General features: G+C 49.4%; 1 protein-coding gene across 1 annotated transcript in view; it reads left to right on the top strand.

Moving 5' to 3' along the window:
* Positions 1–1,748: 1,748 nt before the first annotated feature.
* The window catches only part of LOC306919046 (mitogen-activated protein kinase kinase kinase 12-like), a gene marked incomplete at its 3' end in the record, with an annotated part of 25,559 nt that continues 9,738 nt past the window's right edge, over positions 1,749–17,569 (top strand). Inside the window, exons 1-4 of the mRNA XM_079531889.1 lie at positions 1,749–1,933; positions 7,457–7,544; positions 9,992–10,093; positions 11,917–11,982. Of these exons, the coding sequence (XP_079388015.1) occupies positions 1,751–1,933; positions 7,457–7,544; positions 9,992–10,093; positions 11,917–11,982 (439 nt within the window). The 5' untranslated portion in view covers positions 1,749–1,750. The remainder of the gene's footprint in view (positions 1,934–7,456; positions 7,545–9,991; positions 10,094–11,916; positions 11,983–17,569) is intronic.

Raw genomic sequence — 17,569 nt, 5'->3', positions numbered from 1 at the left:
ATGTATGAATGAATGAATCATTGTAAAGCTTCACCTCCCAATGTATGAATGAATGAATCATTGTAAAGCTTCACCTCCCAATGTATGAATGAATGAATCATTGTAAGGCTTCACCTCCCAATGTATGAATGAATGAATCATTGTAAAGCTTCACCTCCCAATGTATGAATGAATGAAGCATAGCGGTCCATGACGTCATGTTTAAACAATCAAGACAAGAGGCGATCAATAAATAAATGTAATCATCCACGCTGGAACAAACATGTGGGTCTAAAAGTGTATAACCTGCCAACCAGCGCTGCCCGGGGAAACTACATTATGCTTTTAAACACATATTAACCAGTTAACAGTTTATTTAATATTATTTTCCAAAATTCATCGTCTCCCGTCTTTCCAACAAATAATAATAATAAATAATAATGCTCGATAAGAACGCGGCTCCATAAGCCTGATTGATAACCTGATTGATAACCTGATCAATAACCTGACTGTCATGATGTCACCCTGCCTGTCTGGTGTGATGATGTCACCCCCCCCCCCCCCCCCCCATGTAGTGATGATGTCACCGGGGTCCCCCCGGCATTAGCCCCGCCCCCTTGCTATTCATTCCAGTGGAAGTTGCTCAGTGGCGTTTTGATGAACTCTGGGGGAGCCCGGGATCGAACCGGGAACCTTGCGGTTACCATCCGGCCACTCTACCTACCGCTGAGCCATATGTGAGTATGTAGAAACACTGAACTCCACTGCTCTGCGGGGGCACTGACTGCAGCGCAGCCTCAGAGTGTGTGTGTGTGTGTGTGTGTGTGTGTGTGTGTGTGTGTGTGTGTGTGTGTGTGTGTGTGTGTGTGTGTGTGTGTGTGTGTGTGTGTGTGTGTGTGTGTGTGTGTGTGTGTGTGTGTGTGTGTGTACAGTCATGGTCATATATGGTCGCAAACATCTGTGGCATGCAGACACAGTGTTGGGTTACTGGGCAGGATATCTGCTGCTATATAAAGACACACACACACACACACACACACGCACACACACACGCACACAATCTCATCCTTTGTGTGTGCGTGTGTGCGTGTGTGCACACACTTAATGCTCTGCTCTTGTAGTTACAGAGGACGGCCATGGTGAGGTGCTGTGGCTCACCAGACAGACTATAACTTTCTATGAGTCAACATGAGAAACAAACTTTTTCTACCTCGCCCCCCCAAGCTCCGCCACCCCCCCCTCTCTCTCTCTCTCTCTCTCTCTGGTTCAGTCCAGTATATTCTAGTCTCTTCTCTCTCTCTCTCTCTCTCTCTCTCTCTCTCTCTGGTTCAGTCCAGTATATTCTAGTCTCTTCTCTCTCTCTGTGACCAACCAACCAGATCTCTCTCTCTCTCTCTCTCTCTCTCTCTCTCTCTCTCTCTCTCTGGTGTGTAGATCTGACCTTCCCGTGTGTGTGACTCCATTTCTGAATTTACCGTGCGCGCGGACTGGAGCGTATATTACTTATAGCCATAGAGAGACGGACTTACTGTACGCGTGGATTTACTGTCTGCGTGGATTTACTGTACGCGTGGATTTACTGTACGTGTGGATCTACTGTCTGCGTGGATCTACTGTCCGCGTGGACTGGAGCGTATTGTTACAGCCATAGAGAGAAGGGTGCAGAGCAGAGGGCCGTGTGTTCTAGGTCCAGGGCACAGTCGACGATAGTGTGTGTGTGTGAGTGAGTGTGGTAGGTAGGGGGGCGGGAGGCGGGGGGGGTCAGCATGCCATGGCGTCCTCGGGCGCCTGCTCCTCGGCCTCCTCGACGGGGTCTTTCGTGCGGATCGACCACGACGACCTGCTCTTCCACGAGAACTGCGGCGGGGGGAGCTTCGGCAGCGTGTACCGAGCCACCTGGAGGTCCAGGGACAGGGAGGTGGCCGTCAAGAAGCTGCTGAAGATCGAGAAGGAGGTGAGGAGGAGGAGGAGGAGGAGGAGGAGGAGGAGGAGGAGGAAGAGGAAGAGGAGGAGGAGGATGACATCGTTATGTCATGTTGTAGTCATTGTTTTGTAGTCATCAGGATGATATCGTTACGTCATGTTGTAGTCATTGTTTTGTAGTCATCAGGATGTTGTAGCCATTGTTGCAATGCATGTTGTAGTCATTGTTTTGTAGTCATCAGGATGTTGTAGTCATTGTTGCAATGCATGTTGTAGTTACTACAACATGACGTAACGGTATCATCCTGTTGTCCTGCGACGTCCCCTTATCGTTCACTAAACTCACCCCACACACACAGCTACTGCTGTTGTCCTGCGATGTCCCCTTATCGTTCACTAAACTCACCCCACACAGCTACTGCTGTTGTCCTGTGACGTCCCCTTATCGTTCACTAAACTCACCCCACACAGCTACTGCTGTTGTCCTGTGATGTCCCCTTATCGTTCACTAAACTCACCCCACACACACAGCTACTGCTGTTGTCTTGCGACGTCCCCTTATCATTCACTAAACTCACCCCACACACACAGCTACTGCTGTTGTCCTGTGACGTCCCCTTATCATTCACTAAACTCACCCCACACAGCTACTGCTGTTGTCCTGCGACGTCCCCTTATCATTCACTAAACTCACCCCACACACACAGCTACTGCTGTTGTCCTGTGACGTCCCCTTATCGTTCACTAAACTCACCCCACACAGCTACTGCTGTTGTCCTGCGACGTCCCCTTATCATTCACTAAACTCACCCCACACAGCTACTGCTGTTGTCCTGCGACGTCCCCTTATCATTCACTAAACTCACCCCACACAGCTACTGCTGTTGTCCTGCGACGTCCCCTTATCGTTCACTAAACTCACCCCACACAGCTACTGCTGTTGTCCTGCGACGTCCCCTTATCGTTCACTAAACTCACCCCACACAGCTACTTCTGTTGTCCTGCGACGTCCCCTTATCATTCACTAAACTCACCCCACACAGCTACTGCTGTTGTCCTGCGACGTCCCCTTATCATTCACTAAACTCACCCCACACAGCTACTGCTGTTGTCCTGCGACGTCCCCTTATCGTTCACTAAACTCACCCCACACAGCTACTGCTGTTGTCCTGCGACGTCCCCTTATCGTTCACTAAACTCACCCCACACACACAGCTACTTCTGTTGTCCTGCGACGTCCCCTTATCATTCACTAAACTCACCCCACACAGCTACTGCTGTTGTCCTGTGACGTCCCCTTATCATTCACTAAACTCACCCCACACAGCTACTTCTGTTGTCCTGTGACGTCCCCTTATCATTCACTAAACTCACCCCACACAGCTACTGCTGTTGTCCTGCGACGTCCCCTTATCATTCACTAAACTCACCCCACACACACAGCTACTGCTGTTGTCCTGCGACGTCCCCTTATCATTCACTAAACTCACCCCACACACACAGCTACTGCTGTTGTCCTGTGACGTCCCCTTATCATTCACTAAACTCACCCCACACACACAGCTACTGCTGTTGTCCTGTGACGTCCCCTTATCATTCACTAAACTCACCCCACACACACAGCTACTGCTGTTGTCCTGCGACGTCCCCTTATCGTTCACTAAACTCACCCCACACAGCTACTGCTGTTGTCCTGCGACGTCCCCTTATCGTTCACTAAACTCACCCCACACAGCTACTGCTGTTGTCCTGCGACGTCCCCTTATCGTTCACTAAACTCACCCCACCCACACAGCTACTGCTGTTGTCCTGCGACGTCCCCTTATCGTTCACTAAACTCACCCCACACACACAGATACTGCTGTTGTCCTGCGACGTCCCCTTATCGTTCACTAAACTCACCCCACACACACAGCTACTGCTGTTGTCCTGCGACGTCCCCTTATCATTCACTAAACTCACCCCATCCACACAGCTACTGCTGTTGTCCTGCGACGTCCCCTTATCGTTCACTAAACTCACCCCACACACACAGATACTGCTGTTGTCCTGCGACGTCCCCTTATCGTTCACTAAACTCACCCCACACAGCCGGCAGGTTTTTTGTACCACTAAATCAAACTAGTGTTCACTTTTTACTAGTTGAGTCTTAAACGGCGCCATTTGTTTCACAGCCAGAGGCCCAATCCCAATCCACTCCCTTGCTGACTCAATGAGCCCTCACTGATGTAGCTGCGTTCATGTGAAATCGGTAAATCAGTGAGGGATCAGCCCCGCCCCTTTATGTGCCCTTTGCCAAAGTCAGCATCGATGCTGACTTTGGCAAAGACATTTCCCACAGTTCATAGCGTTACCAGGGGAATGAGGGGGATCCTCCGAACCTCAATCATTTAAGTATGCAAATTAGTTATGTAGCCTATTGCGGTTAGAATGTCAACAAACACAATAGTGCTTTCTCACTGTTCTCAAAGGGAGACGGAATGGAAGGATAGGCTATATATTTAATAACAATAATAATAATGAGGGAAACATGATGAGAAATGACTAATGAGCTAAGTAAAAGCATATGGAAATACAATTTATAATTAATATAATTTTTGTTTTTAATTTCAAAGATTTTTTGCCACCAAATAATGAAAGAACATAAATCAAACCGAAATATAAATGCAAGAAAACAAAAATACATAACAACAGCACAGAGACAAGAAAATAAATCAAAAGGAAAACAACCTTGACATAAACTTCAACAATACAGCATTTTGAGTGTAAGGCAAGGCAGGAAAGAGCAGTTGACTCACCTGCTGCTAGGTGATTCACAATATACAGCAGATGTAAGACATTGTTTGTCACAGGCCGGGCCTGCATCCAGCCCTCGCTCGCACCCCGAGGAGACAGAAGCTCCGGAGACCCCCAGCCCGCCACCAAGTGACTGGCCAGGGTCCCCCAGACCCCCATCCACCCAGCCCACTGGCCAGGGTCCCCCAGACCCCCATCCACCCAGCCCACTGGCCAGGGTCCCCCAGACCCCCATACACCCAGCCCACTGGCCAGGGTCCCCCAGACCCCCATCCACCCAGCCCACTGGCCAGGGTCCCCCAGACCCCCATCCACCCAGCCCACTGGCCAGGGTCCCCCAGACCCCCATCCACCCAGGGTCCCCCAGACCCCCATCCATCCAGCCCACTGGCCAGGGTCCCCCAGACCCCCATCCACCCAGCCCACTGGCCAGGGTCCCCCAGACCCCCATCCACACAGGGTCCCCCAGACCCCCATCCACCCAGCCCACTGGCCATGGTCCCCCAGACCCCCATCCACCCAGCCCACTGGCCAGGGTCCCCCGGACCCCCATCCATCCAGGGTCCCCCAGACCCCCATCCACCCAGCCCACTGGCCAGGGTCCCCCAGACCCCCATCCATCCAGGGTCCCCCAGACCCCCATCCAGCCAGCCCACTGGCCAGGGTCCCCCAGACCCCCATCCACCCAGGGTCCCCCAGAACCCCATCCATCCAGGGTCCCCCAGACCCCCATCCACCCAGCCCACTGGCCAGGGTCCCCCAGACCCCCATCCATCCAGGGTCCCCCAGACCCCCATCCATCCAGCCCACTGGCCAGGGTCCCCCAGACCCCCATCCACCCAGCCCACTGGCCAGGGTCCCCCAGACCCCCATCCACCCAGCCCACTGGCCAGGGTCCCCCAGACCCCCATCCACCCAGGGTCCCCCAGACCCCCATCCCCCCAGACCCCCATCCACCCAGCCCACTGGCCAGGGTCCCCCAGACCCCCATCCACCCAGCCCACTGGCCAGGGTCCCCCAGACCCCCATCCACCCAGGGTCCCCCAGACCCCCATCCACCCAGCCCACTGGCCAGGGTCCCCCAGACCCCCATCCACCCAGCCCACTGGCCATGGTCCCCCAGACCCCCATCCACCCAGCCCACTGACCAGGGTCCCCCAGACCCCCATACACCCAGCCCACTGGCCAGGGTCCCCCAGACCCCCATCCACCCAGCCCACTGGCCAGGGTCCCCCAGACCCCCATCCACCCAGCCCACTGGCCAGGGTCCCCCAGACCCCCATCCACCCAGCCCACTGGCCAGGGTCCCCCAGACCCCCATCCATCCAGGGTCCCCCAGACCCCCATCCACCCAGCCCACTGGCCAGGGTCCCCCAGACCCCCATCCCCCCAGACCCCCATCCACCCAGCCCACTGGCCAGGGTCCCCCAGACCCCCATCCACCCAGGGTCCCCCAGACCCCCCAGGGTGATCGGGCCTTCGCCATCCGAGCACCAAAGCTCTGGAATGAGCTTCCAGAATTAATTCGCCTCACTGACTCCCTCACACGTTTTAAATCCCTATTAAAAACCCATTTGTTTCAAAAAGCATTCCTATAAATAACTTTTTGTTTTTCCTTGCCTTTTACTGATCTTGTGTTATCTTGATTTGTTTAATGTTTGGGTATTTCTTGTGTATTGCGTTCATTATGTTAGATCATGTCACTTATTTGTTTTTCTATTTTTCTATTGTGAATTTTCTTGTTATTCCTGTGCAGCACTTTGTGGCTCATGCCTAGAAAGGTGCTATATAAATAAAGTTATTATTAATATTATTATCCACCCAGCCCACTGGCCAGGGTCCCCCAGACCCCCATCCACCCAGCCCACTGGCCAGGGTCCCCCAGACCCCCATCCACCCAGCCCACTGGCCAGGGTCCCCCAGACCCCCATCCACCCAGCCCACTGGCCAGGGTCCCCCAGACCCCCATCCACCCAGCCCACTGGCCAGGGTCCCCCAGACCCCCATACACCCAGCCCACTGGCCAGGGTCCCCCAGACCCCCATCCACCCAGGGTCCCCTGGACCCCCATCCACCCAGCCCATGACCGGCTACAAACCGGGCACCTCTAACTTCTTCAGAGCATTTTTATAGATGAATATTTTCATATATGAATATTACAACCCCTATCACACAGGAAAGTGTATTTATGAAACTAATAATAAAACGATCAGCTTAAATATTAAAATAGACGTGATAGACATGTATAAATAGGCCAAGCATGTACAGTAGGCACTGGCTGTGAATAAGGACAGTTCTTATAAAGTGATGCAAAGTGTCATGAATGGTCGACTCATCTTCAAAGTGCTGTCCCATTCCATTCACAACAATTTGGAGCCCTTGCAGCCTCTCACCCTCAACCCCTAACCCTCAACCCTCAACCCATAACCCTTGCAGCCTCTCACCCTCAAGCACTTACAGCTGACGTCACTAAAGTCAATGAGGGTTCAGGGGCTCAGGGCCATAGATATATGTCTATGCTCAGGGCTTGAGGGAGGCAATTGGGCCAGAGAAGCATGGACAGAGGGGTGCTGGGTGATGACATCATGGACAGAGGGGCGCTGGGTGATGACATCAGAGATGTATCATATGAACATGTTTTCTCTGTAGTAGCAAAGTTTGGTAAACTCTATGTGAACAACTTCACAGTTTATATCCCATAATCTCTCTCTCTCTCTCTCTCTCTCTCTCCCTGTGTGTGTCTATGTCTCTCTACCAGGCAGAGATCCTCAGTGTTTTGAGTCACAAGAACATCATCCAGTTCTACGGAGCTGTTCTGGAAGCGCCCAACTATGGCATCGTCACAGGTCTGTGTGTGTGTGTGTGTGTGTGTGTGTGTGTGTGTGTGTGTGTGTGTGTGTGTGTGTGTGTGTGTGTGTGTGTGTGTGTGTGTGTGTGTGTGTGTGTGTGTGTGTGTGTGTACAGTATAAATATATAAATGCAGCGTTTATCATTCATAGAGTCATTGGATCGGGACGTTAGATCAACTACGAATCAGCCTCAACTTTCAATATTATTCCAAAATGTTCAAAAGACAGTGAATGTACAAGCTAGCAGCTAGCAGTTAACAACACTGTGTGTGTGTGTGTGTGTGTGTGTGTGTGTCTGTGTGTGTGCGTGCGTGCGGTATGATGTCATGTTGGCCCTGGCAGGACATTGGTAACATGAACTGGAAGTGATTTAATTGTATGCTGTCTGTCTGTCTGTCTGTCTGTCTGTCTGTCTGTCTGTCTGTCTGTCTGTCTGTCTGTCTGCCTGCCTGCCTGCCTGCCTGTCTGTCTGAAGCCACCTAAACTAAAACTTTACATCAAAGCAACAGAGACCAAAATGATTGACTCTTAAGCCCAATAACCACACCGATGAGGTCACTATGAGGTCACTATGTTATGAACATAAACCACACCGATGAGGTCACTATGAGGTCACTATGAGGTGAAAGCAGAAACCTTGCGTTCCATTCCTCGTTGCGTTCCAGAATCAGATATTGTAATTTTGATATTATATTTGATATATATTTAATAACAATAATAATAATGAGGGAAACATGATGAGAAATGACTAATGAGCTAAGTAAAAGCATATGGAAATACAATTTATAATTAATATAATTTTTGTTTTTAACTTTGTTTTTATTTCAAAGATTTTTTGCCACCAAATAATGAAAGAACAGAAATCAAACAGAAATATAAATGCAAGAAAACAAAAATACATAACAACAGCACAGAGACAAGAAAATAAATCAAAAGGAAAACAACCTTGACATAAACTTCAACAATACAGCATTTTGAGTGTAAGGCAAGGCAGGAAAGAGCAGGTGACTCACCTGCTGCTAGGTGATTCACAATATACAGCAGATATAAGACATTGTTTGTCACAGGCCGGGCCTGCATCCAGCCCTCGCTCGCACCCCGAGGAGACAGAAGCTCCGGAGACCCCCAGCCCCCCATACACCCAGCCCACTGGCCAGGGTCCCCCAGACCCCCATCCACCCAGCCCACTGGCCAGGGTCCCCCAGACCCCCATCCACCCAGCCCACTGGCCAGGGTCCCCCAGACCCCCATACACCCAGCCCACTGGCCAGGGTCCCCCAGACCCCCATACACCCAGCCCACTGGCCAGGGTCCCCCAGACCCCCATACACCCAGCCCACTGGCCAGGGTCCCCCAGACCCCCATACACCCAGCCCACTGGCCAGGGCTGGGTGGATGGACCAAAATGATTGACTCTTAAGCCCAATAACCACACCGATGAGGTCACTATGAGGTCACTATGTTATGAACATAAACCACACCGATGAGGTCACTATGAGGTCACTATGAGGTGAAAGCAGAAACCTTGCGTTCCATTCCTCGTTGCGTTCCAGAATCAGATATTGTAATTTTGACTGAGTGTGTTAAACCAATCAGACACCTTTATATGTGAACCAATCAGACACCTTTATATGTGAACCAATCAGACACCTTTATATGTGAACCAATCAGACACCTTTATATGTGAACCAATCAGACACCTTTATATGTGAACCAATCAGACACCTTTATATGTCTCTCTATATGTTAACTCTTTGTCTGCTGCTAGCTGTGATTGTAACACCCAGGATTCCAACTCGAGTCTCCCATATGGACCATCTTAACCACTAGACCAAAGGGATATGGACCATCTTAACCACTAGACCAAAGGGATATGGACCATCTTAACCACTACACATCAGGCTGTGAGCCACTCTGCTACACTATAGCGCCACCATCAGGCTGTGAGCCACTCTGCTACACTATAGCGCCACCATCAGGCTGTGACCCACTCTGCTACACTATAGCGCCACCATCAGGCTGTGAGCCACTCTGCTACACTATAGCGCCACCATCAGGCTGTGAGCCACTCTGCTACACTATAGCGCCACCATCAGGCCGTGAGCCACTCTGCTACACTATAGCGCCACCATCAGGTGGTTACAAATCACCCAAATCACTGAATGCTCCTTTAACCAATCCCATGACAGCTCTTATGTTTTAACCAATCAGAGACGAGCTGGGTCATGTGACCGGGTCAGACTTTAGACACCTGCATGTGTTTATACTGTTCATTTTCCTGATCCATAAATCACTCTTGACAGTGTGTGTGTGTGTGTGTGTGTGTGTGTGTGTGTGTGTGTGTGTGTGTGTGTGTGTGTGTGTGTGTGTGTGTGTGTGTGTGTGTGTGTGTGTGTGTGTGTGTGTGTGTGTGTGTGTGTGTGTGTGTGTGTGTGTAATTCCAGAGTTCGCCAGCGGGGGCTCTCTGTATGAGTATCTGTCCAGTGAGAAGAGTGAAGAGATGGACATGGAGCAGGTCATGACCTGGGCCCTGCACATCGCTAGAGGTACTGTTACACCCTGTTACACCCTGTTACACCCTTGCGTGCGTGCGTGCGTGCGTGCGTGCGTGCGTGCGTGCGTGCGTGCGTGCGTGCGTGCGTGCGTGCGTGCGTGCGTGCGTGCGTGCGTGCGTGTGTGCGTGCGTGCACGTAATCCACGCACCTCGAGAACCGATCGCCACAATGACTTCAAATTCGACACACACGTTCAACACCCTTGCAGGGACTGCAGTGTCCGGTGTCGAGACGGTCGGACCCACGGTTTTGGACAGGACCCCTGCCCTGCCCAGGGCTTTGGACAGGACCCCTGCCCTGCCCAGGGCTTTGGACAGGACCCCTGCCCTGCCCAGGGTCCAGAGGCCTCTCCCCGGGCTTTGGACAGGACCCCTGCCCTGCCCAGGGTCCAGAGGCCTCTCCCCGGGCTTTGGACAGGACCCCTGCCCTGCCCAGGGTCCAGAGGCCTCTCCCCGGGCTTTGGACAGGACCCCTGCCCTGCCCAGGGTCCAGAGGCCTCTCCCCGGGCTTTGGACAGGTCCCCTGCCCTGCCCAGGGACCCCTGCCCTGCCCAGGGTCCAGAGGCCTCTCCCCGGGCTTTGGACAGGACCCCTGCCATGCCCAGGGTCCAGAGGCCTCTCCCCGGGCTTTGGACAGGACCCCTGCCATGCCCAGGGCTTTGGACAGGACCCCTGCCCTGCCCAGGGCTTTGGACAGGACCCCTGCCCTGCCCAGGGTCCAGATGTGGACCTTTGGACAGGACCCCTGCCCTGCCCAGGGTCCAGATATGGACCTTTGGACAGGACCCCTGCCCTGCCCAGGGTCCAGATATGGACAGGACCCCTGCCCTGCCCAGGGTCCAGACAGGACCCCTGCCCTGCCCAGGGTCAGGTCCAGGGTCAGGTTTGGACAGGACCCCTGCCCTGCCCAGGGTCCAGATATGGAGCTGGCCTGTTATGACATCACTGCATCTGCATTTTTTCCCCTTTGTTTTATGTTTTTTTTGTGGCTTTCGCCTTTATTTTATATTTTTTATGGAGGGACAGACAGTAGGCTGACAGGAAATGGGGAGAGAGATGGGGGGGAAGACATGCAGTAAAGGCCGTCGGGATCGGGAGTCGAACCCGCGGCACACTGCCAGACTGGATTACCAGCCAAGGTGCCTGGACCACTGAGCCATGGCCCAGGCCCTGCATCTGCATATTACTCCATATTTGGGCATGCCTGATAAAGAACTCCATATATGGGCATAAAAGGCACACAAACATAATAACTGGGCGGGGCATTGGGCGGGACATTGGGCGGGGCATTGGGCGGGACATTGGGCGGGGCATTGGGCGGGGCATTGGGCGGGGCATTGGGCGGGGCATGCATTTCCTAGTTATATCCCTGTAAGAACTATGAACTAGGAAACTAGAGAACCCTAGTTCCCTAGATTCCGACCCGGATATATTTCTACTAAAGAGATTTCAACCTTTTACTACTTTGTATGAATGTATGTATAATAATTATTAAAATAATAATAATTAATTAATAATTTACATTTGGGGGATATTACATTCTAATGATCACAAACAAATATATACAGCATTTTACTTACTTTTATCAGGGTTAAAGTTCAAAGGTCATAGGTCAAGGTCATAGAGTCCAGGGATTTTGAGGTTGTGTGAATGTATGCCTCTGTGCTGGGGGGGGGGGGGATTTATATGCAAATATCATGACCAATGGCATTTCAAGACTAAACAATGAACATCAATGATGATGTTTAGATGAAAAAACAACCAAAAAAATATATAATTACTAAATTACAATATTTTATTGTATTTTTTTTACAGGAATCCATTACCTTCACGCAGAAGCTCCGGTCAAAGTCATCCACAGAGACCTGAAGTCACGCAACGGTAATGCTTATATTCTAGTGTGAATGCAGACATGGCAACATTCTGACCACAACAACAGTAATGCTTATATTCTAGTGTGAATGCAGACATGGCAACATTCTTACCACAACAACAGTAATGCTTATATTCTAGTGTGAATGCAGACATGGCAACATTCTTACCACAACAGTAATGCTTATATTTTAGTGTGAATGCAGACATGGCAACATTCTGACCACAACAACAGTAATGCTTATATTTTAGTGTGAATGCAGACATGGCAACATTCTGACCACAACAACAGTAATGCTTATATTCTAGTGTGAATGCAGACATGGCAACATTCTGACCACAACAACAGTAATGCTTATATTCTAGTGTGAATGCAGACATGGCAACATTCTGACCACAACAACAGTAATGCTTATATTTTAGTGTGAATGCAGACATGGCAACATTCTGACCACAACAACGGTAATGCTTATATTCTAGTGTGAATGCAGACATGGCAACATTCTGACCACAACAACAGTAATGCTTATATTCTAGTGTGAATGCAGACATGGCAACATTCTGACCACAACAACGGTAATGCTTATATTTTAGTGTGAATGCAGACATGGCAACATTCTGACCACAACAACGGTAATGCTTATATTTTAGTGTGAATGCAGACATGGCAACATTCTGACCACAACAACGGTAATGCTTATATTTTAGTGTGAATGCAGACATGGCAACATTCTGACCACAACAACGGTAATGCTTATATTCTAGTGTGAATGCAGACATGGCAACATTCTGACCACAACAACGGTAATGCTTATATTTTAGTGTGAATGCAGACATGGCAACATTCTGACCACAACAACGGTAATGCTTATATTCTAGTGTGAATGCAGACATGGCAACATTCTGACCACAACAACGGTAATGCTTATATTCTAGTGTGAATGCAGACATGGCAACATTCTGACCACAACAACGGTAATGCTTATATTCTAGTGTGAATGCAGACATGGCAACATTCTGACCACAACAACGGTAATGCATATATTTTAGTGTGAATGCAGACATGGCAACATTCTGACCACAACAACGGTAATGCTTATATTCTAGTGTGAATGCAGACATGGCAACATTCTTACCACAACAACGGTAATGCTTATATGCAGACATGGCAACATTCTTACCACAACAACAGTAATGCTTATATTCTAGTGTGAATGCAGACATGGCAACATTCTTACCACAACAACAGTAATGCTTATATTTTAGTGTGAATGCAGATATGGCAACATTCTTACCACAACAACAGTAATGCTTATATTTTAGTGTGAATGCAGACATGGCAACATTCTGACCACAACAACAGTAATGCTTATATTCTAGTGTGAATGCAGACATGGCAACATTCTGACCACAACAACAGTAATGCTTATATTTTAGTGTGAATGCAGACATGGCAACATTCTGACCACAACAACGGTAATGCTTATATTTTAGTGTGAATGCAGACATGGCAACATTCTGACCACAACAACGGTAATGCTTATATTCTAGTGTGAATGCAGACATGGCAACATTCTGACCACAACAACGGTAATGCTTATATTCTAGTGTGAATGCAGACATGGCAACATTCTGACCACAACAACGGTAATGCTTATATTTTAGTGTGAATGCAGACATGGCAACATTCTGACCACAACAACGGTAATGCTTATATTCTAGTGTGAATGCAGACATGGCAACATTCTGACCACAACAACGGTAATGCTTATATTCTAGTGTGAATGCAGACATGGCAACCTTCTGACCACAACAACGGTAATGCTTATATTCTAGTGTGAATGCAGACATGGCAACATTCTGACCACAACAACGGTAATGCTTATATTCTAGTGTGAATGCAGACATGGCAACATTCTGACCACAACAACGGTAATGCTTATATTCTAGTGTGAATGCAGACATGGCAACATTCTTACCACAACAACGGTAATGCTTATATGCAGACATGGCAACATTCTTACCACAACAACAGTAATGCTTTTATTCTAGTGTGAATGCAGACATGGCAACATTCTGACCACAACAACAGTAATGCTTATATTTTAGTGTGAATGCAGACATGGCACCATTCTGACCACAACAACAGTAATGCTTATATTCTAGTGTGAATGCAGACATGGCAACATTCTGACCACAACAACGGTAATGCTTATATTCTAGTGTGAATGCAGACATGGCAACATTCTGACCACAACAACGGTAATGCTTATATTTTAGTGTGAATGCAGACATGGCAACATTCTGACCACAACAACGGTAATGCTTATATTCTAGTGTGAATGCAGACATGGCAACATTCTGACCACAACAACGGTAATGCTTATATTCTAGTGTGAATGCAGACATGGCAACATTCTGACCACAACAACAGTAATGCTTATATTTTAGTGTGAATGCAGACATGGCAACATTCTGACCACAACAACAGTAATGCTTATATTTTAGTGTGAATGCAGACATGGCAACATTCTGACCACAACAACGGTAATGCTTATATTCTAGTGTGAATGCAGACATGGCAACATTCTGACCACAACAACGGTAATGCTTATATTCTAGTGTGAATGCAGACATGGCAACATTCTGACCACAACAACGGTAATGCTTATATTCTAGTGTGAATGCAGACATGGCAACATTCTGACCACAACAACAGTAATGCTTATATTCTAGTGTGAATGCAGACATGGCAACATTCTGACCACAACAACGGTAATGCTTATATTTTAGTGTGAATGCAGACATGGCAACATTCTGACCACAACAACGGTAATGCTTATATTTTAGTGTGAATGCAGACATGGCAACATTCTGACCACAACAACGGTAATGCTTATATTCTAGTGTGAATGCAGACATGGCAACATTCTGACCACAACAACGGTAATGCTTATATTCTAGTGTGAATGCAGACATGGCAACATTCTGACCACAACAACGGTAATGCTTATATTCTAGTGTGAATGCAGACATGGCAACATTCTGACCACAACAACGGTAATGCTTATATTCTAGTGTGAATGCAGACATGGCAACATTCTGACCACAACAACGGTAATGCTTATATTCTAGTGTGAATGCAGACATGGCAACATTCTGACCACAACAACAGTAATGCTTATATTCTAGTGTGAATGCAGACATGGCAACATTCTGACCACAACGCTAATGCTTAGTTAGATCAGTGGTTCCCAAAGTGTGGTCCGGGGACCCCCAGGGGTCCTTGAGGGAGTTCCAGGGAGTCCGGGGACCCCCGGGGGTCCTTGAGGGAGTTCCAGGGGGTCCGGGGACCCCCGGGGGTCCTTGAGGGAGTTCCAGGGGGACCCCCAGGGGTCCTTGAGGGAGTTCCAGGGGGACCCCCAGGGGTCCTTGAGGGAGTTCCAGGGGGACCCCCAGGGGGTCCTTGAGGGAGTTCCAGGGGGTCCGGGGACCCCCGGGGGTCCTTGAGGGAGTTCCAGGGGGTCCGGGGACCCCCGGGGGTCCTTGAGGGAGTTCCAGGGGGTCCCCAGCTAAATGATAGTTATAGGAACCAAATGGACCCTTATGGGTCTGTAACTCAGAGTTAAAATAACATTGATTTTACAAAATAAAGTGTTGGTCCCAGAGATAGACACAATCAGCGCCGGGATTCCTTCAAAATAGAAGCTCTGGGTGTCTGGAAGACATGGCCGCTTTTACTCTGAAACCCATCCTATAGCAACCCGTCCTATAGCAACCTGTCCTATAGCAACCTGTCCTATAGCAACCTGTCCTATAGCAACCCGTCCGTCCTATAGCAACCCGTCCTATAGCAACCTGTCCTATAGCAACCCGTCCTATAGCAACCTGTCCTATAGCAACCTGTCCTATAGCAACCTGTCCTATAGCAACCCGTCCGTCCTATAGCAACCTGTCCTATAGCAACCCGTCCTATAGCAACCCGTCCTATAGCAACCCGTCCTATAGCAACCCGTCCTATAGCAACCCGTCCTATAGCAACCTGTCCTATAGCAACCCGTCCTATAGCAACCCGTCCTATAGCAACCTGTTATATAGCAACCCGTCCTATAGCAACCTGTCCTATAGCAACCCGTCCTATAGCAACCTGTTATATAGCAACCCGTCCTATAGCAACCTGTCCTATAGCAACCCGTCCTATAGCAACCCGTCCTATAGCAACCTGTTATATAGCAACCTGTCCTATAGCAACCTGTCCTATAGCAACCCGTCCTATAGCAACCCGTCCTATAGCAACCCGTCCTATAGCAACCTGTCCTATAGCAACCCGTCCGTCCTATAGCAACCCGTCCTATAGCAACCTGTCCTATAGCAACCTGTCCTATAGCAACCTGTCCTATAGCAACCCGTCCTATAGCAACCTGTCCTATAGCAACCCGTCCTATAGCAACCCGTCCTATAGCAACCCGTCCGTCCTATAGCAACCCGTCCTATAGCAACCCTGTCCTATAGCAACCTGTCCTATAGCAACCCGTCCTATAGCAACCCGTCCTATAGCAACCCGTCCTATAGCAACCTGTCCTATAGCAACCTGTTCTATAGCAACCTGTCCTATAGCAACCTGTCCTATAGCAACCTGTCCTATAGCAACCCGTCCTATAGCAACCTGTCCTATAGCAACCTGTCCTATAGCAACCTGTCCTATAGCAACCTGTCCTATAGCAACCTGTCCTATAGCAACCTGTTCTATAGCAACCCGTCCTATAGCAACCCGTCCTATAGTCCTATAGCAACCTGTCCTATAGCAACCAATCCTATAGCAACCTGTTCTATAGCAACCCGTCCTATAGCAACCTGTCCTATAGCAACCCGTCCTATAGCAACCCGTCCTATAGCAACCTGTCCTATAGCAACCCGTCCTATAGCAACCCGTCCTATAGTCCTATAGCAACCTGTCCTATAGCAACCTGTCCTATAGCAACCCATCCTATAGCAACCTGTCCTATAGCAACCTGTCCTATAGCAACCCATCCTATAGCAACCTGTCCTATAGCAACCCGTCCTATAGCAACCTGTCCTATAGCAACCCGTCCTATAGCAACCTGTCCTATAGCAACCCGTCCTATAGCAACCCGTCGGTTGGATTAGTTATGACGTTCCCACATGGTCTGAACGTGTTAAATGGGGGTCCGTAGACTAATGCAGGTCAAACTGGGGGTCCGTAGAGTAATGCATGTCAAACTGGGGGTCCGTAGACTAATGCATGTCAAACTGGGGGGTCCGTAGACTAATGCATGTCAAACTGGGGGTCCGTGGACTAATGCATGTCAAACTGGGGGTCCGTAGACTAATGCATGTCAAACTGGGGGTCCGTAGACTAATGCATGTCAAACTGGGGGGTCCGTAGACTAATGCATGTCAAACTGGGGGTCCGTAGACTAATGCATGTCAAACTGGGGGGTCCGTAGACTAATGCATGTCAAACTTGGGGTCCGTGGACTAATGCAGGTCAAACTGGGGGTCCGTAGACTAATGCATGTCAAACTGGGGGTCCGTGGACTAATGCATGTCAGACTGGAGGTCCGTAGACTAATGG

The sequence above is a fragment of the Electrona antarctica genome (assembly GCF_951216825.1).
Source record: "Electrona antarctica genome assembly, contig: scaffold_227, whole genome shotgun sequence".
Classification (NCBI taxonomy): Eukaryota; Metazoa; Chordata; class Actinopteri; order Myctophiformes; family Myctophidae; genus Electrona; species Electrona antarctica.
This window is presented reverse-complemented; position numbering and strand designations above follow the sequence as displayed.